Below are 21,908 nucleotides of genomic sequence, written 5' to 3'. Positions count from 1 at the left end.
CAGAAGCCACAATTCAAACCCATCACCCTGATTCTTTGAATTATAAAACAAGCTGCTACTTTGTTATTGGCCAAAACTCTTTGGAAGCCCACTATTACTGTTACACTGGCCGCATGGAAATTAATGAGATTTCAAGAGCCTCATTGCTGTAAGAAATAGAATTATGTAATGAGGAAACAATGTATGTCTGCTTGCTAGCTACCTTGTGCAGAGTGCTGCAGCTGAGCCCTGGTTTCTGATCTTTAAGATGGGGGTAAAGGGCCACTCTGAAGAGTGGCCAGAAGGAAGCAAACCTATACAAAAGTCCTGGCACAATGGCCAGCAGAGAGTAATCACAGGAGTGTTAGCCAGCACTCTTCCGTCCTTCACTTCACCAGGTATTTCTGAGCCCAGTGAACACAGAATTAAGCTCAGGTCTTGGTCTGTGATAAGGAACCAGGGGGGACAGGCTGTGGCATGGCCTGGCCATCTTCCACGACATCAAGCATAAAGCCAAGAAGTATATTCCAAAGTCCCATAGGACTCCTATTCTCCCTTCCTCTAGTAGCCTGTCTCAGGTACTATTTCCCTGTGTGAAGTTAAAACTTGTCCTAGATCATGATCTCAGGGTCCTGGGATCGAGCCCCACATCAGGCTCTGTGCTTGCAGGGAGCCTGCTTCCTCCTCTCTCTCTCTGCCTGCCTCTCTGCCTACTTGTGATCTCTGTCTGTCAAATAAATAAACAAAATCTTAAAAAAAAAGAAAAAAGAAAAAAACTTGTCCTAGAACTACATCCTTGAGATTCCAAATCAAAAAGGACTTCAGTCTGGAATTCTGGAGTCTACTAAAAAGTTCTTCCTAACTCCCTCTCCTAAGCCATAGCCACATCCTGAGAGACAGGAGAAGCTAGAAGGTGAGTGCACACTACAGATCCTACACTGACTCCTCCAAGGCTTCATCTCTCCAGATCCTGGTCTTTCACAACCCCCACCTCCACCCTGTGTTTCCAACGAGGCCTGCCCTGTGGCCAGCACTCTTCCCCACTCCTGGAGTTCAAGGCCTCTTTTGTTCAAAGAGAAATGTCCACAGGAAGGGGCACCCCTAAACCAGACCAGGATTTACACAGCCTGAAATCGCTAATGCCTATAGGACCACATAGGTAAAGTAAATGAATTAAGAAGGTGGGTGTTAAGGACACCTGGGTGGCTCAGTCAGGCAAGCCGCTGCCTTCTGCTCAGGTCATGATTCCAGCGTGCTGGGATCGAGTCCCACATCGGGCTCCTTCCTCAGTAGGGAGCCTGCTTCTCTCTCCGCCTCTGCCTGCCATTCTGCCTGCCACTCTGCTTGCTTGTGTGCTCTCTTGCGCGCGCGCTCTCTCTCTCTCTCTCTGACAAATAAATAAATAAATAATCTTTTTTAAAAAAATTTTTTAAAAGATTTTATTTATCCATTTGACAGAGATCACAAGTAGGCAGAGAGGCAGGCAGAGAGAGAGGAGGAAGCAGGCTCCCTGCCGAGCAGAGAGCCCGATGCGGAGCTCGATCCCAGGACCCTGGAATCATGACCCGAGCCGAAGGCAGAGGCTTTAACCCACTGAGCCACCCAGGCGCCCCAATAAATAATCTTTAAAAGAAGAAGAAGGAGGAGGAGGAGGAGGTGGTGGGCGTTATTAAATGGAGAATGCTGGGTGCTGTGGTGAACCCATCCTCATTGGAGCTCCCGGGGCGGGTATGAGCATACAGGCCACCTCCCAGAAAAACCGTAACTCACGGTGGAGGCAAGGAGGACAGGGTCAAGGCAAGCGACAGAGCCGCGTGGTCTGCGGATAGGAAACCCGTTTACTTATACAAATGTCGGAAGCACTTCAGTTTTGCCCACTACAGCGTTCCAGCTCTTTCCCGCGCGTCCTTCTACTCTCCGCAACTCAGGCTCGTGTTCTTTATCCATCTCCCATCTTTTCCAGGGCGTCACAAGCATTCGGCCCAGCCACCCGCCCTGGGCGCTTCCGAGAGCTGCAGAGGAACAGCTGATGAGATGCTCTCTGACGTAGACCCACTCTACCCCCTGGGAACCCCGAACTGGCTAAGAAAAGGGACAAAGCCTGAGGGAAGAGACAAAGTCCCCATTATAACTGAAAAAACAGGGCCTCACCCTCAGGAGCTCCCGGGGAGGGATGGGCAGGCGTACGGGACCCCTTCCAGAAACCCTAGCTCTGGATGGGCTAAAGGTGGCAAGGAGAACAGGGTCAAGGGCAGCGACAGAGCCGGGTGGTCTGCGGATGGGAAACCCCAGTCGTTTAGGCACCCCTCCGCTCAAGTCACTCCCAAACCAGACAATTCTTGGGGAGGGGTGCTGCGGGCAGGGAGCGGCTTCTACGCAAATCGCTTTGTCTCCGCGTCCTAGGTCCGCCGCTCGCGCAGCTGCAGTTCTCACTGCGCTTCCCCGCCCCCGCTTCTGGATGCCCCCCTTCCCTCTCTCCACCAGACCCGGAGCAGGAGCTCCGCCCCCAACGCACCGCCCCAGCCCCGGCGCTTTAAAACCCGGTGCACACCGCCCAGCCGCGCCCCGTCTGGCGCACCTCTCCTCTCCTCTGTGTCTTCACCCGCAGCCGCTCTCCAGGCCCTGGTCCCGGCACCATGAGCTTCGGCTCGGAGCACTACCTGTGCGCCTCCTCCTCCTACCGCAAGGTGTTTGGCGATGGCTCTCGTCTGTCCTCGCGCCTCTCCAGCGCCGGTGGCGCGGGTAGCTTCCGCTCGCAGTCGCTGTCCCGCTGCAATGTGGCCTCCTCGGCCGCCTGCTCCTCGGCCTCGTCGCTTGGCCTGGGCCTGGCCTACCGCCGGCCCCCCGCGTCCGACGGGCTCGACCTGAGTCAGGCGGCGGCGCGCACCAACGAGTACAAGATCATCCGCACCAACGAGAAGGAGCAGCTGCAGGGCCTCAACGACCGCTTCGCCGTGTTCATTGAAAAGGTGCACCAGCTGGAGACGCAGAACCGCGCGCTCGAGGCCGAGCTGGCTGCGCTGCGGCAGCGCCACGCCGAACCGTCGCGCGTCGGCGAGCTCTTCCAGCGCGAGCTGCGCGACCTGCGCGCGCAGCTGGAGGAGGCGAGCTCGGCGCGCGCGCAGGCCCTGCTGGAGCGCGACGGGCTGGCGGAGGAGGTGCAGCGGCTTCGGGCGCGCTGCGAGGAGGAGAGTCGAGGGCGAGAAGGCGCCGAGCGCGCGCTGAAGGCGCAGCAGCGCGACGTGGACGGTGCCACGCTGGCCCGCCTGGACCTGGAGAAGAAGGTGGAGTCGCTGCTAGACGAGTTGGCCTTTGTGCGCCAGGTGCACGACGAGGAGGTGGCCGAGCTGCTGGCCACACTGCAGGCATCGTCGCAGGCCGCGGCCGAGGTGGACGTGGCTGTGGCCAAACCAGACCTGAGTTCGGCGCTGAGGGAGATCCGCGCCCAATATGAGTCCCTGGCTGCCAAGAACCTCCAGTCAGCCGAGGAGTGGTACAAGTCCAAGTTTGCCAACCTGAACGAGCAGGCAGCGCGCAGCACGGAGGCCATCCGGGCAAGCCGCGAGGAGATTCACGAGTACAGGCGTCAGCTGCAGGCACGCACCATCGAGATTGAGGGGCTGCGTGGGGCCAATGAGTCCTTGGAGAGGCAGATCCTGGAGCTGGAGGAGCGGCACAGTGCAGAGGTGGCTAGCTACCAGGTAAGGGCTGAAACGCTGCAAAGGGAGGGGCGCCCTGACCTCTCCCCCCACCTACCTATGCCTTCCCACACAATTGGGGCCCTAGGAACTGAGAGGAACGGGGGTGGGTGGGTGGGTGGGTGGAGGAAGAACCCCAACTGGAGGCGCTGACAAACGAAAGCCCAGGAGTCTACACTATTCATTCTAAAGTCCTGGTCACCCTCTTTCCTTGCCCGTCAAGTCCCTGTCCAAGCCCTTTTAGAAAAAACCCTTAAGCTTATGTTTTTCAGAATCCAGAAATCTAATTTATTCCTCTCTGTCCGCAAGTGGACATAAACACCCTGGTAACCTGAAGAACAGTCCCCCATCCAAAGTAGGAGTGAACACAATGCGGTTGGGATACAATCTCTCATGTTGGCAGTGCTGTCTCGGCTGTCTGGATTGTTAGGTTGACTTTGGAAGGCTTTCTGTGCGCCCGGAATTGATATTTATGGAGTATGGTCTGCGCTAGAGAGAAGAATGCTGGACTGACTATGGTATGTGCTAGGGAGAAGAATGCTGGATCCTTCTGGGAAGGGTTTCTGCCCAATCATTTTCTTGAGTTTTGCCTTCAAAAGAGTAGAGATTGGGAGCCAAGGAGCTGAGGGATTGGGCTAGTTACAACCGCCCTTCTCTACCCTCTTCCCCTTCCAAGACAGACAGACACACACACGCACGCACACACACACACACACACACACTCCTTGTCGATCTACTGCTGGTATTTCTTCCTAAAGAAAGCTTTATACCACTTAGCAAATAGGAATGGCAGGGGCGCTGTCCGCGGTGCTGATCTAGAGTGCTTTCCATCTCAGAAATGATGTGTCTCCCGTCTCATGCCCTAGTTATGACTCTCTAGGTAATTAACTGCTTTGTTGGTTTTTTTTTTTTCCCTTCTGCAACACCATCACATCAGTCTTGGCTACCTGCAATCAAAGGTCACCTCATAGCATCAATTTTCACTGTCATGGATGGCTTACCACTTAGCAAAAAACACCTAATCTGCTCAGCAGCAGTGAGGTCCCACTTGAAATTCACATCTCCTTAACAATTTTCCATCCTCAATGTATGTGATAAATCACAGAGATGGGTGATTCTATCTTTGTTATAGGCCACTTATTTTTTTTCCATCTTTCCATGTCTTCTAAGCTCCTTTGAAGGTGTTAATTGGATCTTTCTTCCTTTTCTCTCCAAACAAAGACCACGGCATCTTCAGTTTTACGGTATAGGGCATTCTGGGCTTATGACCACAAAGAGTACAGAGACAGGAGAAAAGAAAGGAATCTAAATAGTGTTTCAGTTTCAAGGTCCAATCAAATCTCCATTGGGTAGAATGGTACTAATTCAGAAATTTGCAATAACTCATTCTGGCCAAAATCGAAGTTTACATTTGATGAAATTAATAGGGCTTGGAAACATTAATAAAAAAGAACAAAGAGAGGAGTAAAACCTCAAAAGTACTGTTTTAGTCTATAGCTGAAGAATTATTATTGGCGTGCAGGTATTTATTGTCTATTGAAACTTCTCCATTTGCTAAAAGAAGAAAGCTTGCCTGGACCATTTGTTTGGGTTATTTGGAATTACAGTACTATTCAAGTAAATACTTCTATTCTGCTTCAAAAGCTGTAACTTGAATTTTTCACTGTATGGCCTAGCTCCTGCGTGGCCTGAATTAATCACATTTAGTTAACTGAGATTTCATGCATTCTTCTAGAAGCCTCAAAAGATGAGCTACGGGGTCTTCTGAAGGGCTAGCCCAGTATTTCTACAAAAAGGCTAATTTACCTGCAACTACAACTGCCATCTGAATTGGTCTTTGCCATGCCCTCTGTTTGCTTGGTCTAGCCCCACACCCTAAGAGATAGTGACAGTATTGTCTGACTTGTTTTGTTTGCTTTAAACGGCTTTCAGTGTCAGACAATAGGAGGGTCATCCAGACACGGTCTGCAGGAAACAAAAACCCTCCAGAAACTGCGGCATCTGCGTCTCTGCAGTGTGCCCCTGTCCTAGTTGGCCTTCAGAGCCTCAGTGGACCTGCTGGTGGAATGGAAGACCAGCTGAGACAACAGAAAGCTATTTCCTACCCCTTGGGACTTCAGGCTGAGGAGGGGCTCACACCCTCACCTGCCAAGCCTGAAGGCCTGAAGTCACAAGGGTATCCTCTGGTTTTCTCTAACAATTTTAGCAGTGCTGGCCAAGATGAAAAGCCTCCTTCTCCACAGTGAAATTCAGCCATTGTTTTCTTGCCCTCTCCCCCCTCCCCTTCTGCTGCAGTAATGGGAGGCTGTTCTCTTTCTTCTGCTTCAGAGATTAGTGATAGGCCCATTTTCCTTTGCAAGCTTACCACCCTCTAAGAGGCAGAGGAAAGCCCCATTAAAGTGACATTTTCCCTGCCCAGAATGCTGACAGTCTATTCAAGGACAGAAAGCTTATTACAGTTTTGAAAGGGTAAAGAATGATTCAAGGTGACATAGTAAGTACACAATGATATATGAGATTGTCCAAATCAGGTGACAGGAGAAATTATGGAGAGCTAGGGCCATTGTCTTCAAAAGCCAAATGTAGCCACCCTCTATAGCTGAACCTTTTCCATTTCTGACCCAGGGTGAATCTGGTTCCTGCATAGCTGCTCCACCACCATTGGAGGCCCTGTTCTCCCAAAGATGCGTAAGGATATTTTTGCAGGATACTAGAGGCCCTGGCCCAGTACTCTGGTCAGTCTTGGAAAGCCAAAGCTTTCCTTGAAAGACCTTGCAGAACAATCAAGCTCACCATTAGTTAATGCTCCCCAGGGAGAAGAGCCAAGTCTGCCCTCTTCTCTCTAGTATGAGATTGGAATACAACCTAATGAAATAGCAAAAAGGGGTTGGCCCCTTGGAGATTGGGTGTGCCACTGGCTGCTTATAAATCTATGGCTTGATAGATTTATCTCTGAAACTAGAATCCAAGAAGAAACTACATTTGTTCCTGTTTTTCCTTTTAATTCTTCCATGTGTTTTTAGTTTTGTTTTTGCCCCTCCCTGCCTCATTGTATTACTGTCACCAAGGCCACCTTGATAGCTTCTCTACAGAAATAAATTTAAACTTCCAGTTCCGAAACCCATTGATCCACCAAGGTCACTTGGGGGCTTAACAAAAAGATTCTCAGGCCTACTCCCAAAGATTTGGATTCAGTGGTTCACAGGTGCGGCCCAGGAATATGCATTTTCAGTTAAAGCCCTGCACCCTATTGTCCTTGGGCTGATTTGGCAGTGCACTAACCTAAACCACACTTCACAAAATAAACCAGCTCATAGAATGCAAGATTTCATAGTATGATAGGGAAAAAGAAAGGAAGCAAGCAAGCAAACAAGCAAGCCAACACAGGAGGGAGAGGAAGGCATACGGACAGTCCACCTATAAAAATCCTCTCTCCTCGCCCAGTAATTCTGGAGGGGCTCTTTCATTCAGACTGTGCTGCTGCGCTCACTACTACTGCTCACCTGGCAGAGGGCTCCCAAAAGTGATGAAATCCATAGCACTATTTGTGGTTCCTTTCCTCCACTGCAGATGTGTGGGTAGCATGGTCTTTCTCTTATTCCAGGCCCTGCATCCTTCCAGCCCTTGGGAAGATGCTCAGCACTTGTTTTAGCTACTACTCCAGGAGAGACCCCAGCTGGAACTGGGAGTGCCTCTGCCATTCCCTCAGGCTAAGCCAACAGCAGCTGCGTGGTTGGGGGAGGGGGCAGACTGCAGCGCTCGGCTCAGATTTCCAGCTGGAGGCCATCTTTGGCAGGGCTTTTGAAGGGCAATGCAAGACAGTCTGGTGTGGGCTGAAGACAGCACAAACAAAGGGACTAGACGTTGAAGAGCAATGGTCAGCAGTCAGCCCAGTTCCTTCTGAAAGGAGCAGAGTCATGCTTTTTGTCTACTCTGATCCATAAAATAGACATGTGAAATGTGTAACATAAAAATTCAAGAAAATCTCTATCTAGAACTCAGCTCCCAACAACCATTTATTCAGCAAACACAGCTCTGAAACAAAAATGTTGTTTTTAGAAAGGACCTTATTAATCTGCTGATGAGACAAAACGTCCATGTTCAAATCACATATTGGGAAGCTGACCCCTCTGATGCTCCTAACTTACTCATTCTTACTTTACATGATTCTAAAGGACATTGTCTTTTGAATTTGAAGCATGCTGCAAGATAGAGAAGAGGGACCAATGGAGTCAGCCATCATGGAGAAAGAATAGCTTAGTTCAACTTTCAGAACAAAGAAAACCAATAAGTAGCAAGCACTAATTCAAACACTGCTCTTTGGGGCCATTTAGGGTAGAAATAAATAATCTGATATACCTCAGTTGACAAAAGACATCATAGAATTATAGAAAAATAATTGCTCATTATCATAACCTGTAGTTGCTAAGAAAGGCTGCATTATGTTTATGTCCTCATTAAGAACGGTACCTCCCCCATGGGGCACCTGGCTGGCTTGGTCGGAGGAGCATGCTGCTCTTGATCTCGGGGTCCTGAGTTTGAGCCCCATGTTGGATGTAGTCAGTACTTTAATAAAAATTTTTTTTAAAAATGGTACAAACCGGGGCGCCTGGGTGGCTCAGTGGTTTAGGCCTCTGCCTTCGGCTCGGGTCATGGTCTCAGGGTCCTGGGATCGAGCCCCGCATCGGGCTCTCTGCTCAGCAGGAGCCTGCTTCCCCCTCTCTCTGTCTGCCTCTCTGCCTAGCTCTGATTTCTCTCTGTCAAATAAATAAAATTAAAAATTTAAAAAAAAAAATGGTACAAACCCCTTTAGGAAGGCTTTTTTTCCCCAAAATCATTATTTTAAAAAAATCTGGTGCTTTAAGGAATATGTCTTCAACTATCTAATATTAACGTCTTATTATACATTGTTTTCCTTGGTAATCCAGGAGGTTGCAGGAAGGCCTCATGATTAATTCATCCATGTGATTAAAAAGGGTATAGACTCGCATGGTATGATACTAACAATAATTTATTGAGCAATTTTTACGTGACAAGTGCTGTTTTAATACCTGTTACCTAATTTAACAGATAATGGACTCATATAAGAATGTGAGGTGCTTAGTTTGAAATCCCAACTTGAGGATCTCAGAACACCTCAGAAAAGAATATTATAATTTTCCATATATAGAAATGGAAATTTTGAAGAGACTAGAATATAGAAAACTGACTGGGGTATGTTGGATATTTGAGGCAGAGCAAGAAATGCAACCCCAAGATCCTGATGAAATCCTCCTCTTTTTCCTCAGATTTCACTTCTCCTGTCCTTTGCATATTGGGAGGTCTTCCTCCCTCTCCCCTTTCCCACAGTAATATTGCTTCTCTTACCCCCAGTGCATCATTAGCAGACTTGCTTGTAGGTTAGTTTAACCTCAACTAACAACCATCAAGTAAAAGGTTTGGTAAAAATCATTTTAAGCCCTAGCTGCTGCCTTCGGCTCGGGTCATGATCCCAGCGTCCTGGGATCGAGCCCCGCATCGGGCTCTCTGCTCAGCGGGGAGCCTGCTTCCTCCCTTCTCTCTCTGCCTGCGTCTCTGCCTACTTGTGATCTGTCTGTCAAATAAATAAATAAAATCTTTAAAAAAATCATTTTAAGCCCTTATGATCTCTTAACACGCTTTGGAATATTTCCATCACTGTCCGTATAATATATATTTTCCCCACAGCTTGTCATTCCTTGCTCTGTACCTATCGGTTAATTGAGTTTCTCCTTTGTGGCATTCCCATCAATATTTAGAGAAGAGGTAGGAGGTATGAATTTTCCTTCTTTCTGCAGATTCTCTTGATTTGGAAGTTTGCACCTCCCAATGTTACCAGCCCTGCTTTCCACCATCACTTCATCATCACCACACAGGAAGTTACAAGGATCCCTCACCACTTACTTGAGGTTTCTGATGTTTATCTGCATCACTGTTTCACAAAAGTTACTCTCAATTGCTGTGTTCTTCATGTCGACAAAGTTGCAACTGAATTATATGGGTTATTTGCTCACATCTTTTCAGGGCAGAGGAAAAGAGGCGCTGGTGTAACACGGTTCATTCATTTAACGATGACTCACAGGCCATCTACAATGTGCATTGCGCTAGGCTCTTCCAGGAGTGAACCATACAGAATCAGCCCCCATTTCCACATCGGGTACCTTCTAGAACAGTTGTTCTCTGATAGGAGTGACTTGCCTTCCAGGGGATATTTAGCAGTGTCTGGGGACATTGTTGGTTATCACAACCGGGAGGGAGAGTGCATGCTAAACACCCTCCAATTCATAGGACAGCCCCCCACAGCAAAGAATGATCCAGCCCCAAATGTCAATAGTGCCTAGGTGGAAAAACCATGAGATAGAGGAAGGTGACAGAAAATAAATTAGTAAAGTCAAAAATGAACGAAAGAATTTCAGATAAAATAAAGCAGAGCAGCCAGTTTCAAGTGTGTGCTTTCTTTTAATTAGTCCTCCCGCTGGAGGTGCCTTTTTCTCATTTGCATGAAGCCCCTTCCCATGCTAGCCACTGCCCTGGCTTGAGGTAAACAAGGCTGCTTAATTTGGACACAAAGGAAGACTGACTAGAGGGCATTTGAACTGAATCTTCAGTGACTGAGAGTCAGCCACAGAAGACCCACTACAGAACATTCCAAACAGACGAAACAGCTAGCTTCAAGGGGGGCCTGGAGCAGAAGTGAATTTAGCGTAAGGAGTAAAAGAGAAAGCCCAGGTGGCTGAAACCCTTTGAGCCAGGGGAATAGTACAGGCCATGCTGAGAAGTTGGGACTTTATTGTAAAGCTGTTAGAGGGTTTCAGACAGGTGAGCGACTAGATCTGCTGTGTGTTCAAAAGACCCTTTGGGGGCGCCTGGGTGGTTCATTAGTTAAGCGTCGGACTTCTGGTTTTAGCTCAGGTTGTGATCTCATGGGTCATGGAATCAAGCCCAGAGCTGGGCTCTGTGCTCAGTGGGGAGCCTGCTTGAAGATTCTCTCCTGCTGCACCCCCCCCACCCCCACACCGAGTGTGCACACATGCACTCTCTCTCTCACGCTCTCTCAAATAAATAAATCTTAAAAAAAAAAAAAAAGTTTAAAAGACCCTCTGGCTGCTCAAGGATCAAAGATTAAAGTTATTTTTTGGGTACCCAGGTGGCGCAGTCAGTTAAGCCTCAGACTTTTGGTTTCCGCTTAGGTGGTGAGCTCAGCTAGGGTCATGTGATGGAGCCTTACACTGGGCTCCTCGGGGAGTCTGCTTTGAGTTTCTCTCTCCTTCTCCCCTCCCCTTCCTGCTTGTGCTCTCTCTCTCTTTCTCTCTCAAATAAATAAAAGAAGAAAATTTTAAGCTATTTTTCTTCTGTGTCTGGGTTTGCACCTGAAAGAATTTGGAGCAAAACTATTATATGGACCTAGTTTCTTTTTTATTTATTTTCAAAGATTTTATATATTTGGGAGAGAGAGAGAAATGGCAAGCTCAAGTGGGGGGAGGGGCAGATGGCGCAGATTCGCAAGCAGACTCTGCATTGAGTGCAGAGCCCAGTCTAGGGGTAGACTTAACCACACCGAGATCATGACCTGAGCCAAAATCGAGAGCCCAACCGACTAAGCCCACCCAAGTGCCCCCTAGTTTTTTTCTTAAAAGTCTAATTTCAGCCTGCCATTTGGATTTTTAAAATTCTGTGCAGTATTTCTGCTTCTTCCTTGCCTGCTGCATAAAATGCTTTCAGTAAGGTGATCGAGCAGCAGACTTCCAGGAAACCATCCAGACGAATGGAGGCTTGCTATCTTCTCTGTGCTTTTCACAGTTGGAATTTTCTAAGTCTAAACTCCTAACCTGAAGCTTTGGGTTTTGGAAAGGACATACAACACCTGGATTATTCAGTAGCAATAAAATAAGCAAGGGAAGGAGGAGAAGTAAGTTGTGGGTTTGGGGGTTTTTTTTTTAAGTTTTTACTTAAATTCCAGTCAGTTGATATACAGCGCGGTATCAGTTTCAGGTGCATGTTTAACAAGAGAGAGAGAAAATACCTCCCTGGTGTGCATTTGAGAAGCACATGCCACGCAGTAGAAGTTGCCAACCCTTACCACGCGTCTGAGTCTCCTGGGGACCTTGTGAAACAATGCAGAGGCAGGGACCTCACCCCAGAACAAGCAAATCAGAATCTGGGCCAGGGGACAGGCCTGGATTTTTAATGTGTCATCAGGATTGAGAATCCTTGTTTTGTGGAAATCTCACTGCATTGCAGCTGATTCAAAGATGCTGGATATGTCACTTTTCAGGATAGCATCGGGCAGCTGGAAAACGACCTGCGGAACACCAAGAGTGAGATGGCGCGCCACCTTCGGGAATACCAGGACTTGCTCAATGTCAAAATGGCTCTTGATATTGAGATAGCCGCTTACAGGTATTTCAAAGGGCATGCTCCCCCAAGCAGATCCAGCCACCTGGGGCAACGCCCCCAAATAAGTGGATAAGTGGTTTTATAGTCTCTCCAATTTCTGATGGGTGAGAAGGGATGAGGAAAGTCATCTCTGGCCCCTTGCAGGGGAGCTGACTCCTCTATCCTTCAACTTGTTTATATCCCAACTCCACCCTACTAGTCCTGGAGTGGTCCACCCACCTCTGCTAGGATTGAAGGAGATAATGTGAGTATACATTTTTAAAGATTCTAACTTTTAAAAAAATAGGGTTTACACAACGTAGAACATCCTAACAGGTGAAGTATCCCTCTGAATTTCTTCTCAATGTTCAAGCAAACATTTGCCTTAAAAAAAAAAAAAAGGTAATAACAGTAGCTACTATTTTTTGAATGGCTACTATGTTCCAGGCACTATTAGATACTGTATTTAAATGATCTAGGTATCCGGTCATATTATTTCCATTTTGCAGACGAGGAAACTTGAACCACAGACTGACCGTGTAACTTGTTCTGAGTCATGGTGCTGGTAAAGGGAAGAGCTCAGCTTCAACCCAGATCTGAGAATTCTTTTTCTTTTACACTATATACTTCTTCAAAACAAAATTCCAAAGTGCTCTCTTCGGCAGCACATATACTAAAACAAAATTCCAAAAGTATTTGATAGTGTCTTGAGTTTCTGGTTTTAAAGAGAAGATGATAAACATTATTAGAGATAAGAAAAAAAGACACAGGGCCCATTGCTACGATGCTCGTTAGGCTAAGCTGAGAAAAAATCTGGTATCTGAAACAGTTGAATTCACTGGTTTTTGAAGTTGCTGTTTCCCTTTTCTTTGTACTCCTCTACGTTGAAAAAAAGTACAAATCTCAAGTTCAGGCTAAATGAGGCATCTCCTTCCTCCTCTGTGGGCTTCTCACCTTCTTATCCCTGTTGCACTTAAGGTTCTAATTAGTAAAATTACTTCTCCTTAGAGCTTTGTAGACTCTAAAGTGCCAGAAATGGGTGTGATGAGACCAAGGGGAATTGTACAAAAATTCCTTTTTGAATGTATTCATGAATAGGGTAGGTTTCCCTTTGATGGTACTTTAAACACAGCTGATGCTAAAGGTGTGTGAGTGTGTGTATGTGTGCACATGCACGTGTGCATGTATGTGCACATATGTATGCATGTGCTAGATCAACTCCCAAGTCTTTGAACCTTGGAAGACAATATTAATTGGTCTCAACCTCACAAAGAAACTGCAGAGTCTTTCGGAATCTTTCTAAAATGAATAGGAGCTGGAGGGTTAAGTTCTTTTTTTTTTTTTTTTTTTAAAGTTACAAGTTGACTTCCTAAGACTTTTTCTCTGTTGGATTTACAGGAAACTGCTGGAAGGCGAGGAGACACGTTTTAGCACCAGTGGATTAAGCATTTCAGGGCTGAATCCACCCCCCAATCCGGCTTATCTGCTCCCACCTAGAATCCTCAGTTCTACAACCTCCAAAGTCTCATCCACTGGGCTGTCTCTTAAGAAAGAGGAGGAGGAGGAGGAGGAGGAGGCTTCTAAGGCAGCCTCTAAGAAAACCTCCCAGATAGGGGAAAGTTTTGAAGAAATACTGGAGGAGACAGTAATATCTACTAAGAAAACCGAGAAATCAATTATAGAAGAAAGCACCACTTCAAGCCAAAAAATATAATTCTGTCACTTTAAAAAAAAAAAGTTAATGCTTAAGAGGGGATAATATGCATTTGACTTGTTAAAGAGCCTATTCCTGAACCAAAACACCTGTCACCACTAGAAAATGTCTTCAAGGCTTCAGTCTCCTATCTAGCATTGAACACTCCACTTTCTTTAATAAGACAACCACCCCATAGGTTGGAGCAAAGTGCAGTCCTAGAGCAAATCACAGAGGAGTTATCTAAGAACTCAGCTTTCTCACCTAAAGCTCAGGCTTCACAGCGTTAGATGATTCAGGTACAGAGGAAGTACAAACTAAGGTGCTAAATCTGTGATCATCGTCATTTGCTGTGAATTGAAATTAAAACTTACATTCGCTCACCATACCCAGTCCTCACCCGGCCCTGTAGTCTCATTCTAGGTACCTAAAACATAAGATCACTGCCAAAGATAAACCAATGGTCCACATCCAACAGCACTCCGATGAAACTGCTTCACAAGTGATAGGTGTTTGTTTAATAGAAACTTCCTCCCTCCCCTCAAAATTCCATCTATCCTTTTCTTCCATTCAGGAAAAAAAAAAGGCTAGTGTAGTATTCTTCCCCCTTAAACACAGTTAGGTTCTTCTCAAAAGAACTTATCCCCTTTAGGTCTCTTTGTTCAATGGGTGAAATTAGATGCATGTTGACCATTTCTGTGATTCGTGTAATGACTTCTCCCTGCCCATTTTCACGTCCTTCCAATTCTGTAAGTGAAGAAAAATGGCAGTGATGAGTTTTAAGGGTTGTCCCCAACAAATAATGAAAAGAGTCCCTAGATTTTAGGCTTTCAACTTCTTCAAATCCACTTAATTTAGGGGGAAAAAAAGTATGAAGAATGTAGTTGTTCACTTTAACTTTAGAAACACGGTCATAGTGCCCCAAGCTGTGATTAAGCTGACCTTAGATTTAATAGTAGAAGCTAGAAGAGGTGAGTATTTATGTGAATGGAAAAAGTCGAGGTCTCTTTGATCTGTGTGAGTTCTTTTGTGGTGATCTAGAATTAGCTGTTTCAGGCCCTTACACTTAGAACACACATAGCCCCTTTCTCACTGTCTCGGTCCTAAAGAGGCCTTGCTTTCACTCTCCTTTGCCTTGTAAGAGTGCTGAGTATAATTACTTTATTACCAGGACACAATGCTACTGCCCAATCACCACCACCAGCAAACATAAAAATGAAATCCTTCTCTTTTCTAAAAAGAGCCCTGCCCCACGGTTTTCCCATTGCTGCATGGCTGGTGGGGTCTCCTTTCCCTGCTGGAGAGGCAGCGACACTCAGGCTAGAGAAGGGCACACGTGCTCCTACTCGTGTGCGAGAAAGGACACTCTGGAGAGTCCGCTTTTCACCTGCCCGACTGTGTAGCAGCCGCATTGCCCCACCTTCCACATATGCCAAGTTTGATGTAGGGCTAAGTCTGTCCTGCAGTCCCTTCCACCAGACCTAAGAGTTGCCGTGTCTCTGTCACACACCTCCGCTGAAAGTGCTGTTGTGATAGGGCGTGATGCTGTTACTGAGTTTCTTATCCTAGGACCTGCTTCAGCAGTTCAAGGAACTGGAAAATACTTTCTCTTCCTCCTTTCCCTCACTCCATCCCTGTCTTTATTCCCCACACTTACTGTAACACGTTAGTAAGATAAGAATTAAAAGTCACACGAATCCCACCAACATAATGTGTTCTGTGGTTTTTGTGGCTACAGTAAAGTGTTTTTTGGGGGGCTCCAGGCTGGCTTATTTGGTAGAGCATGTGACTCAGTCTCAGGGTCGTGAGTTCAAGTCCCATGTTGGGCCTAGAGCTTACTTAAAAAAGAGAGAGGGATGCCTGGGTGGCTCTGTCAGTTAAGTGTCTGCCTTCAGCTCAGATCATGATCTCGTGGTCCTGGGGTTGAGCTCTGTGATGGGCTCCCTGCTCAGTGGGGAGTCTGTTGCTCCCTCTCCCTCTGCCCCTGCCCCTGCTCATGCGCTCTCTCTCTCAAACAAAATCTTTAAGAGAGAGAAGCACTGTTGTGGTTCAGTGAGACAGCTGGACCCCAAATAATTTTGGAATTGTATATTCTCTGCTTTTGCATCCATGTTTACATGGGACACCTGGGTGGCTCAGTCGGTTAAGCACCCACATTTACAGTTTTGGGGTTTTTCCCCTTGCCAAGGCTTTGGAGTTCTATAGTCTGCGTGTGTTCACACTGTCTGAAACATAATAGTGCACTAAGTGGTCAGTTTATGGCAAGGAGTGGAGAAATCAAACAAATAACGCAAGACAATATGTTCTGTGCCTGGATAATGATTCAACTAGCTTAACCTGAACATTTCTGAGAATGAAGCAGCAGAACGCATATGGTAAAAGGTAATTCAAAACAGTATCTTGTCTCTTTTTTCGAAGATGGGTTTATATTCCTGCAGAACCCATATGTTTAGCCCATTGGCAGCAGTAATAGAATTTTCCTCTACTGTAATGATTCTTAACCCTTTATGGATTACAGACCCCTTGTAGAAAGCTACAGACATTTCTCCCAGAAAAATCCACACACAAAGCTTTGTAATATCAAGGGGCTTGGGGTTCCTTGTTGAACCATCTACCTCTGGTGTCCGGAATCCATGGACTTCCAAGTTGGGATCCCCTAATGTCATGTTAGGTTCTGGGATAGAGACTAAATGAGGGGAATACACTGATGTGGGTATGAAGCTGGAGCTTGCTGAATCCTGATCGATATCATCATTCTCAGTGCATCTGGCTAAGAGTGCTTGCATGCCTTGCAAAGATACACTGATCGTACTGCTTTGGGAAAAGGGATGTTAGTCCCACACCAACAACGAGAGTTTTATAACAATTAAACATCTTTGAGGACCTCTTAAGGAATGATAATAGTCTCATCAATACATGGGTTTGAAATACAGATGTTGGTTGCCACTTCTAAGAATACCATTTCATTAATGGATCCTTCTGGATGCAAAACTGCCAGGCTTTTATTACATTTATATAATTTCTAGCTCTAATTGGCATCTCCTATTTTCAGTGAGTTGCCACTAATTGCCATGACCTCATTTATAAAGGATTAAAAGCATCTTAAGGAGTTGATAAATCATTAAATCAGGACAATTTCAGTAACAAGGAAACATAGCATTCAGAATCATAAGGCAGGGAAGAGAAGGGAAGGGGAAGGAAGCAACACCATCGGTTAATGACAGAACAGGACACCACAGTGAGTCTGTGCGATTGTGGGGAATCCTGTCCATAAAGCACGTTAGTGATAACTGATGACGACTTTCAGATTCTTTAGACAATGAGGTTCCCCTGCATCCTGAGACTAATAACGGCTTTAATTTCTTCAGTGCTTGCCTACTATGTGTCAGACACTGTAGTAGGCAGTAAACAGAATCATCTCATTGAAACCTCATAACCACTCTTTAGGTAGTATTTGTAGACACATTTTACAAATAAAGATATAGAGCCTGGGAATGATGAAGTTAAAACACTTTGTCTAATGTCACAGAATACGAGAGCTGGGATTTGAACCCTCGTCTTTGGACTGCAGTGCCTGCTTCCCTTTCCTATATTGCCTCTCTACATAAAAGAAAGTTCTCTCACTCGAGGGAGTAAAAATATTTATTTTTCTCCTCTTTTCCCCCTCTTCCCCACTGGGTTTTACTTACGGTTTTTCTGCCCCAGAAACCTTTGACAACACCAAGTCCCACAGGCAAATTGCTACACTTTGCAGACTTCCTGAACCTATTAGCTTCCTGCATTGCCATGAGGTCGTGACAGCTCAAAACTAGGTTCTGAGCCCATCTAACTGAGTCACCTCCTAGTAAAAACAAAATAGAATTGCGTGCCTTTACCTAATTTTTAAAAAGGAGTTTTAAAAAATAACTTTGCAAAGGAACTCTGCAGCTCAGTATGAAAGGGCCTGGAAATGACGAGATGTTGCAAAAGGGACAGTTCCTCAAGAGGTAATAAATCCAGGATAGTTAGAATTCATTTTACTGCACTAGCTACAGAGGGGGGCAAGATTTGAGCAACTGTCTTGAAACCAGAGTCCAAATTTTAGCTCCAGACCTGATGCAAGTCACATATAGTCCTGCAGGTAAACTTCTAGAACTTACTTGTGAACGCAACAAGGGAGTCCAGAACCACCATTCATGACTCTAGAGGCAAACATGAAATAGTTTGAAAATGTATTTTAAAATTCACTGGGCGGTGTCTGAATGAAGCAGTCGGTTGGGCATTTGACTCTTGGTTTTGGCTCAGGTCATGATCTCAGGGTCTTGAGATTGAGGCCCGTGTTGGGCTCCGCACTCAGTGCTGGTGTCTGCTTGAGTCTCTCTCTCTCCCTCTACCTCTGCCCCCCACATTGTGTGTGCACGCTCTCTCTTTAAAGTAAGTAAATAAGTCTAGGGGCACCTGAGTGCCTCAGTGGGTTAAGCCTCTGCCTTCAGCTCAGGTCATGATCTCGGGGTCCTGGGATCAAGCCCCACATCAGGCTCCCTGCTCAGCAGGGAGCCTGCTTCCTCCTCTCTCTCTGCCTGCTTGTGATCTCTGTCAAATAAATAAATAAAATCTTTAAAAATAAAATAAGTTAATAAATCTTAAAAAAAATTCATTGGAACAGAAAGCAGATTGGCAGTTGCTAGAGCTAAAGAGAGGGGGTGATAGGGGGTAGCTCTTCAGGGGGTTTGGGGTTTAATTTTGGACACAATGCCCAGCATGGTGAACATTGCACATGCCACTGAATTGTTCACTTTAAAATGACTAATTTTATAACATGTAAATTTCACCTCAATTTAAAAAATCCACTGATAGAGGGCGCCAGGGTGGCTCAGTGGGTTAAGCCTCTGCCTTCGGCTCCGGTCATGATCCCAGCGTCCTGGGATCGAGCCCCGCATCGAGCCCCGCATCGGGCTCTCTGCTCGGCAGGGAGCCTGCTTCCCTTCCTCTCTCTCTGCCTGCTTGTGATCTCTGTCTGTCAAATAAATAAATAAAGTCTTTTAATTTAAAAAAAAATCCACTGATAGAGAATTTATGGAACTATCAGAAAAATATAATTACAAAGTCTACTATACCTTCTGCTCCAGCTGAGACCGCTATGTACAGTCAAGCTGGTTCAATCTCAGTGAGAAGGAATTCTATTAGGACAACATAAGCCAGATCTAATAAGAGTATTGATTCCAAACGGGACCTAGAGAAAAACACCAGAAATGGCTGGATGTAAACAAAAGAAAGAATAGCTAGAAAGGCTGCTTGTTTATGAGCACCCATCATTGATTTCCAGTTGAGATTATTTTTATTATTATATCATCAGAAATTTCTAAAGTCCTGGAAAACATCTGAATCATAAGAATACATTTTTTCCCCCTGAGAACCAAATAAGCTGGTGTGCCTGAAAGCATAGTAACTTAAAATGGAAAAAAACCTGAGAGGGGCTTTGTAAGATCTTAAAATAGAGCTCATATGTGAAATTTCATTTTTCTTTATAGAACATACACTACTACTGGCTTGGCGGCATGTTCAAATTTAATGTACAGTTTAAATTTTTTTTTAAATTTTATTTATTTATTTGACAGACAGAGATCACAAGTAGGCAGAGAGGCAGGCAGAGAGAGAGGGAGAAGCAGGCTCCCGGCTGAGCAGAGAGCCCGACACGGGGCTCAATCCCAGGACCCTGGGATCACGACCCGAGCTGAAGGCAGAGGCTTAACCCACTGAGCCACCCAGGCGCCCCTAATGTACAGTTTAGATTGGTCATCATGCCTTTACTATTTTCAAATATCTTATATGGATATGCCATTTACAAAGGGGGTGTATACTCCTGAATCCTGCCAAACAAAGGATTGTTTTTATTAAATTACCATCCCCTGCTGCAAATCCTCAAAAGATGAGAGAAAACTGTTACTATGTAGATCAAATAACTTCTCTCCTCCTCTATTGATTTCTTAGATGCTTTGATTGAGCTCATGTTTTTATGTTCCAGAAGCTTACTAGGTGGGGGTTGTGAGTAGCTAAAATGTATAAATTCTTTCTCACAATCCCTTGAAACACGCAGACACAGAGACACATACCCCAGGATTGTAATAAGACACAGTGAGTCACACTGCAGATGTTTAAACATGTATGATTCTACAATTCTTCAATGATTCCAAATAATAAGAAATAGAGAAAGCTCAGGATACAAAGGAAAATGGAGATTGATCTTGGAGGGGTCTCCAGGCCCCCTTCCTCATCGATTAATTATCGTGAATCACTCCATGGCTACTCTCTCCCTGGTGAGGTAAGTGGTCTCTGCTGGGTAGGTCTGAGACACTTCATTCCAGCTCTATCATATCTCTTATTAGTAGGGGGTATAGAATGCTAGCAGAGCGTAGCCAGAGTCATTAGCATAAGGGCTGGAGTTTTGAATACAATCAGTAGCAGGCCTAGTTAATTGCTAATTATTGCGCTGGGCAAAAAAAAGTATTTTTTCTTGGAAGTGCTCATTATATATATATATATATATATATATATATATATATATTTTAAGATTTTATTTATTTATTTGACAGAGAGAGAGAGATCACAAGTAGGCAGAGAAGCAGGCAGAGAGAGAGGAGGAAGCAGGCTCCCCCGCCAAGGAGAGAGCCTGATGCGGGGCTCGATCCCAGGACCCTGAGGTCATGACCTGAGCCGAAGGCAGAGGCTTTAACCCACTGAGCCACCCAGGCGCCCCTCATTATATATTTTTTAAAGTAATCTCTATGCCCAATGGGGGGCTCAAATTCAAGACCCTGTGATCAAGAGTTGCACACTCTACTGACTGATCCAGCCACTTAGGTGCCCCTAAAACAAACTTAAGGGGTCCTTGCTGGCTCAGTCAGTAGAGCATGTGACTCCTAATCTTAGGATCATGAGTTCAAGCTCCACATTGGGCGTGGAGCCTACTTAAAATCAAAACAAAACAAATTTAACTCACTTAGGTTCATCTCTTATGCTGGGAGTATGAATAAATGAGAAGTGTAACTTTCATTTCCCATGATTTCCTGGCATAAGGATTCATACATGGCATATACAATTCCTGATGTGCTTCAGGGCTAGACAATCTTTGATCTTCACCTCAAGTCAGCCTGGAGCTCAACAAAAGGAACTCCTGGCAACTGAAACTGTCTATGGACTAACCTAGTCTGCAAAGTATAAGCAACAGAGCCAAGACTAGAGTTAGGGTGAAAGCAGAATCCACGTCTGACTTCAGAGCCTGTGTCCCCCCACCCCTGAGCCAGTTATCCGTAGAAGGATGTGAAGAAAGAAAATATGCAAGGAAAGAAGATGGGAAAATAAATGGTTCAACATCAATCTTTTAATATTAGTGGACCCCCCTTACTCATTAGAAAGGAACTAATTCAGCAAAGTAATCTAAGAAGTGACTACATAGGGACCACATTTGAACTTGGTAGTAGGCTTACGCCAGCTGTGGTCCTGAATGCTTTACATATTCTTTAATTCTCATAACAGCTCTTTGAGTTAGGTTCCTTTGCCCCTGTTTACAGGTAAGAAAAACTACAGCTCAGAGAAATTATACATGTCCAAGATCATATAACTTGCAAGGAGCAAAGTTGGGAATCAAAACCATGCAGTCTGACTTCAAAATTCATGTCCTTAAGCGCTATGCAATACTGCCTCTCTGTTTGTCCTGGCAAACCTTTGTCTTCCTTAACCTCTAAATTAAAATATTATTTAATCAGCTTTTCTCCTGGGAAAACATTTTCTTAGAAACCTCTGAAGGAAACAAAGAATCTGTCCTCATTTAAATGAAAATAGTATCACAATAAGAACCTCTGGGAAACCACAGACACCATCAGAACAAAATCAAAATGTAGTAAAGATTAAACCATAATATCCATTCCATGTAAGTAAATGTTTGGCAAGCTTTCAGGAGATCAATATGACATTTCATTTGTGAAATGACTATTAAGCTCAATAGATGATAAAATATTTCATCAGTCCAGTTTTGAAGAGAGGCCAATAATCAAACTCATGTGCACAACATACTGAAAAGGGATAAAAATGAGGACCCACTCCGGTCATGGCCTCCTAAAGAAAACAAAGGTGAACATTCAGAATCAGAATCTGCTTGAAACTTC

At 45.3% G+C, this 21,908-nt stretch overlaps 1 protein-coding gene across 1 annotated transcript; it reads left to right on the top strand.

Annotated features, from left to right (window-relative positions):
• Positions 1 to 2,615: 2,615 nt before the first annotated feature.
• On the top strand, positions 2,616 to 13,785 carry INA (internexin neuronal intermediate filament protein alpha; the record flags this gene model as incomplete). Its single annotated transcript, XM_080823493.1, has 3 exons — positions 2,616 to 3,680; positions 11,971 to 12,095; positions 13,470 to 13,785. 3 exons carry the CDS (start codon positions 2,616 to 2,618, stop codon positions 13,783 to 13,785), a joined length of 1,506 nt encoding a protein of 501 aa, XP_080679619.1.
• Positions 13,786 to 21,908: the final 8,123 nt, after the last annotated feature.

This window comes from Martes martes (assembly GCF_963455335.1).
Source record: "Martes martes genome assembly, chromosome: 14".
NCBI classification, from domain to species: Eukaryota; Metazoa; Chordata; class Mammalia; order Carnivora; family Mustelidae; genus Martes; species Martes martes.
This window is presented reverse-complemented; position numbering and strand designations above follow the sequence as displayed.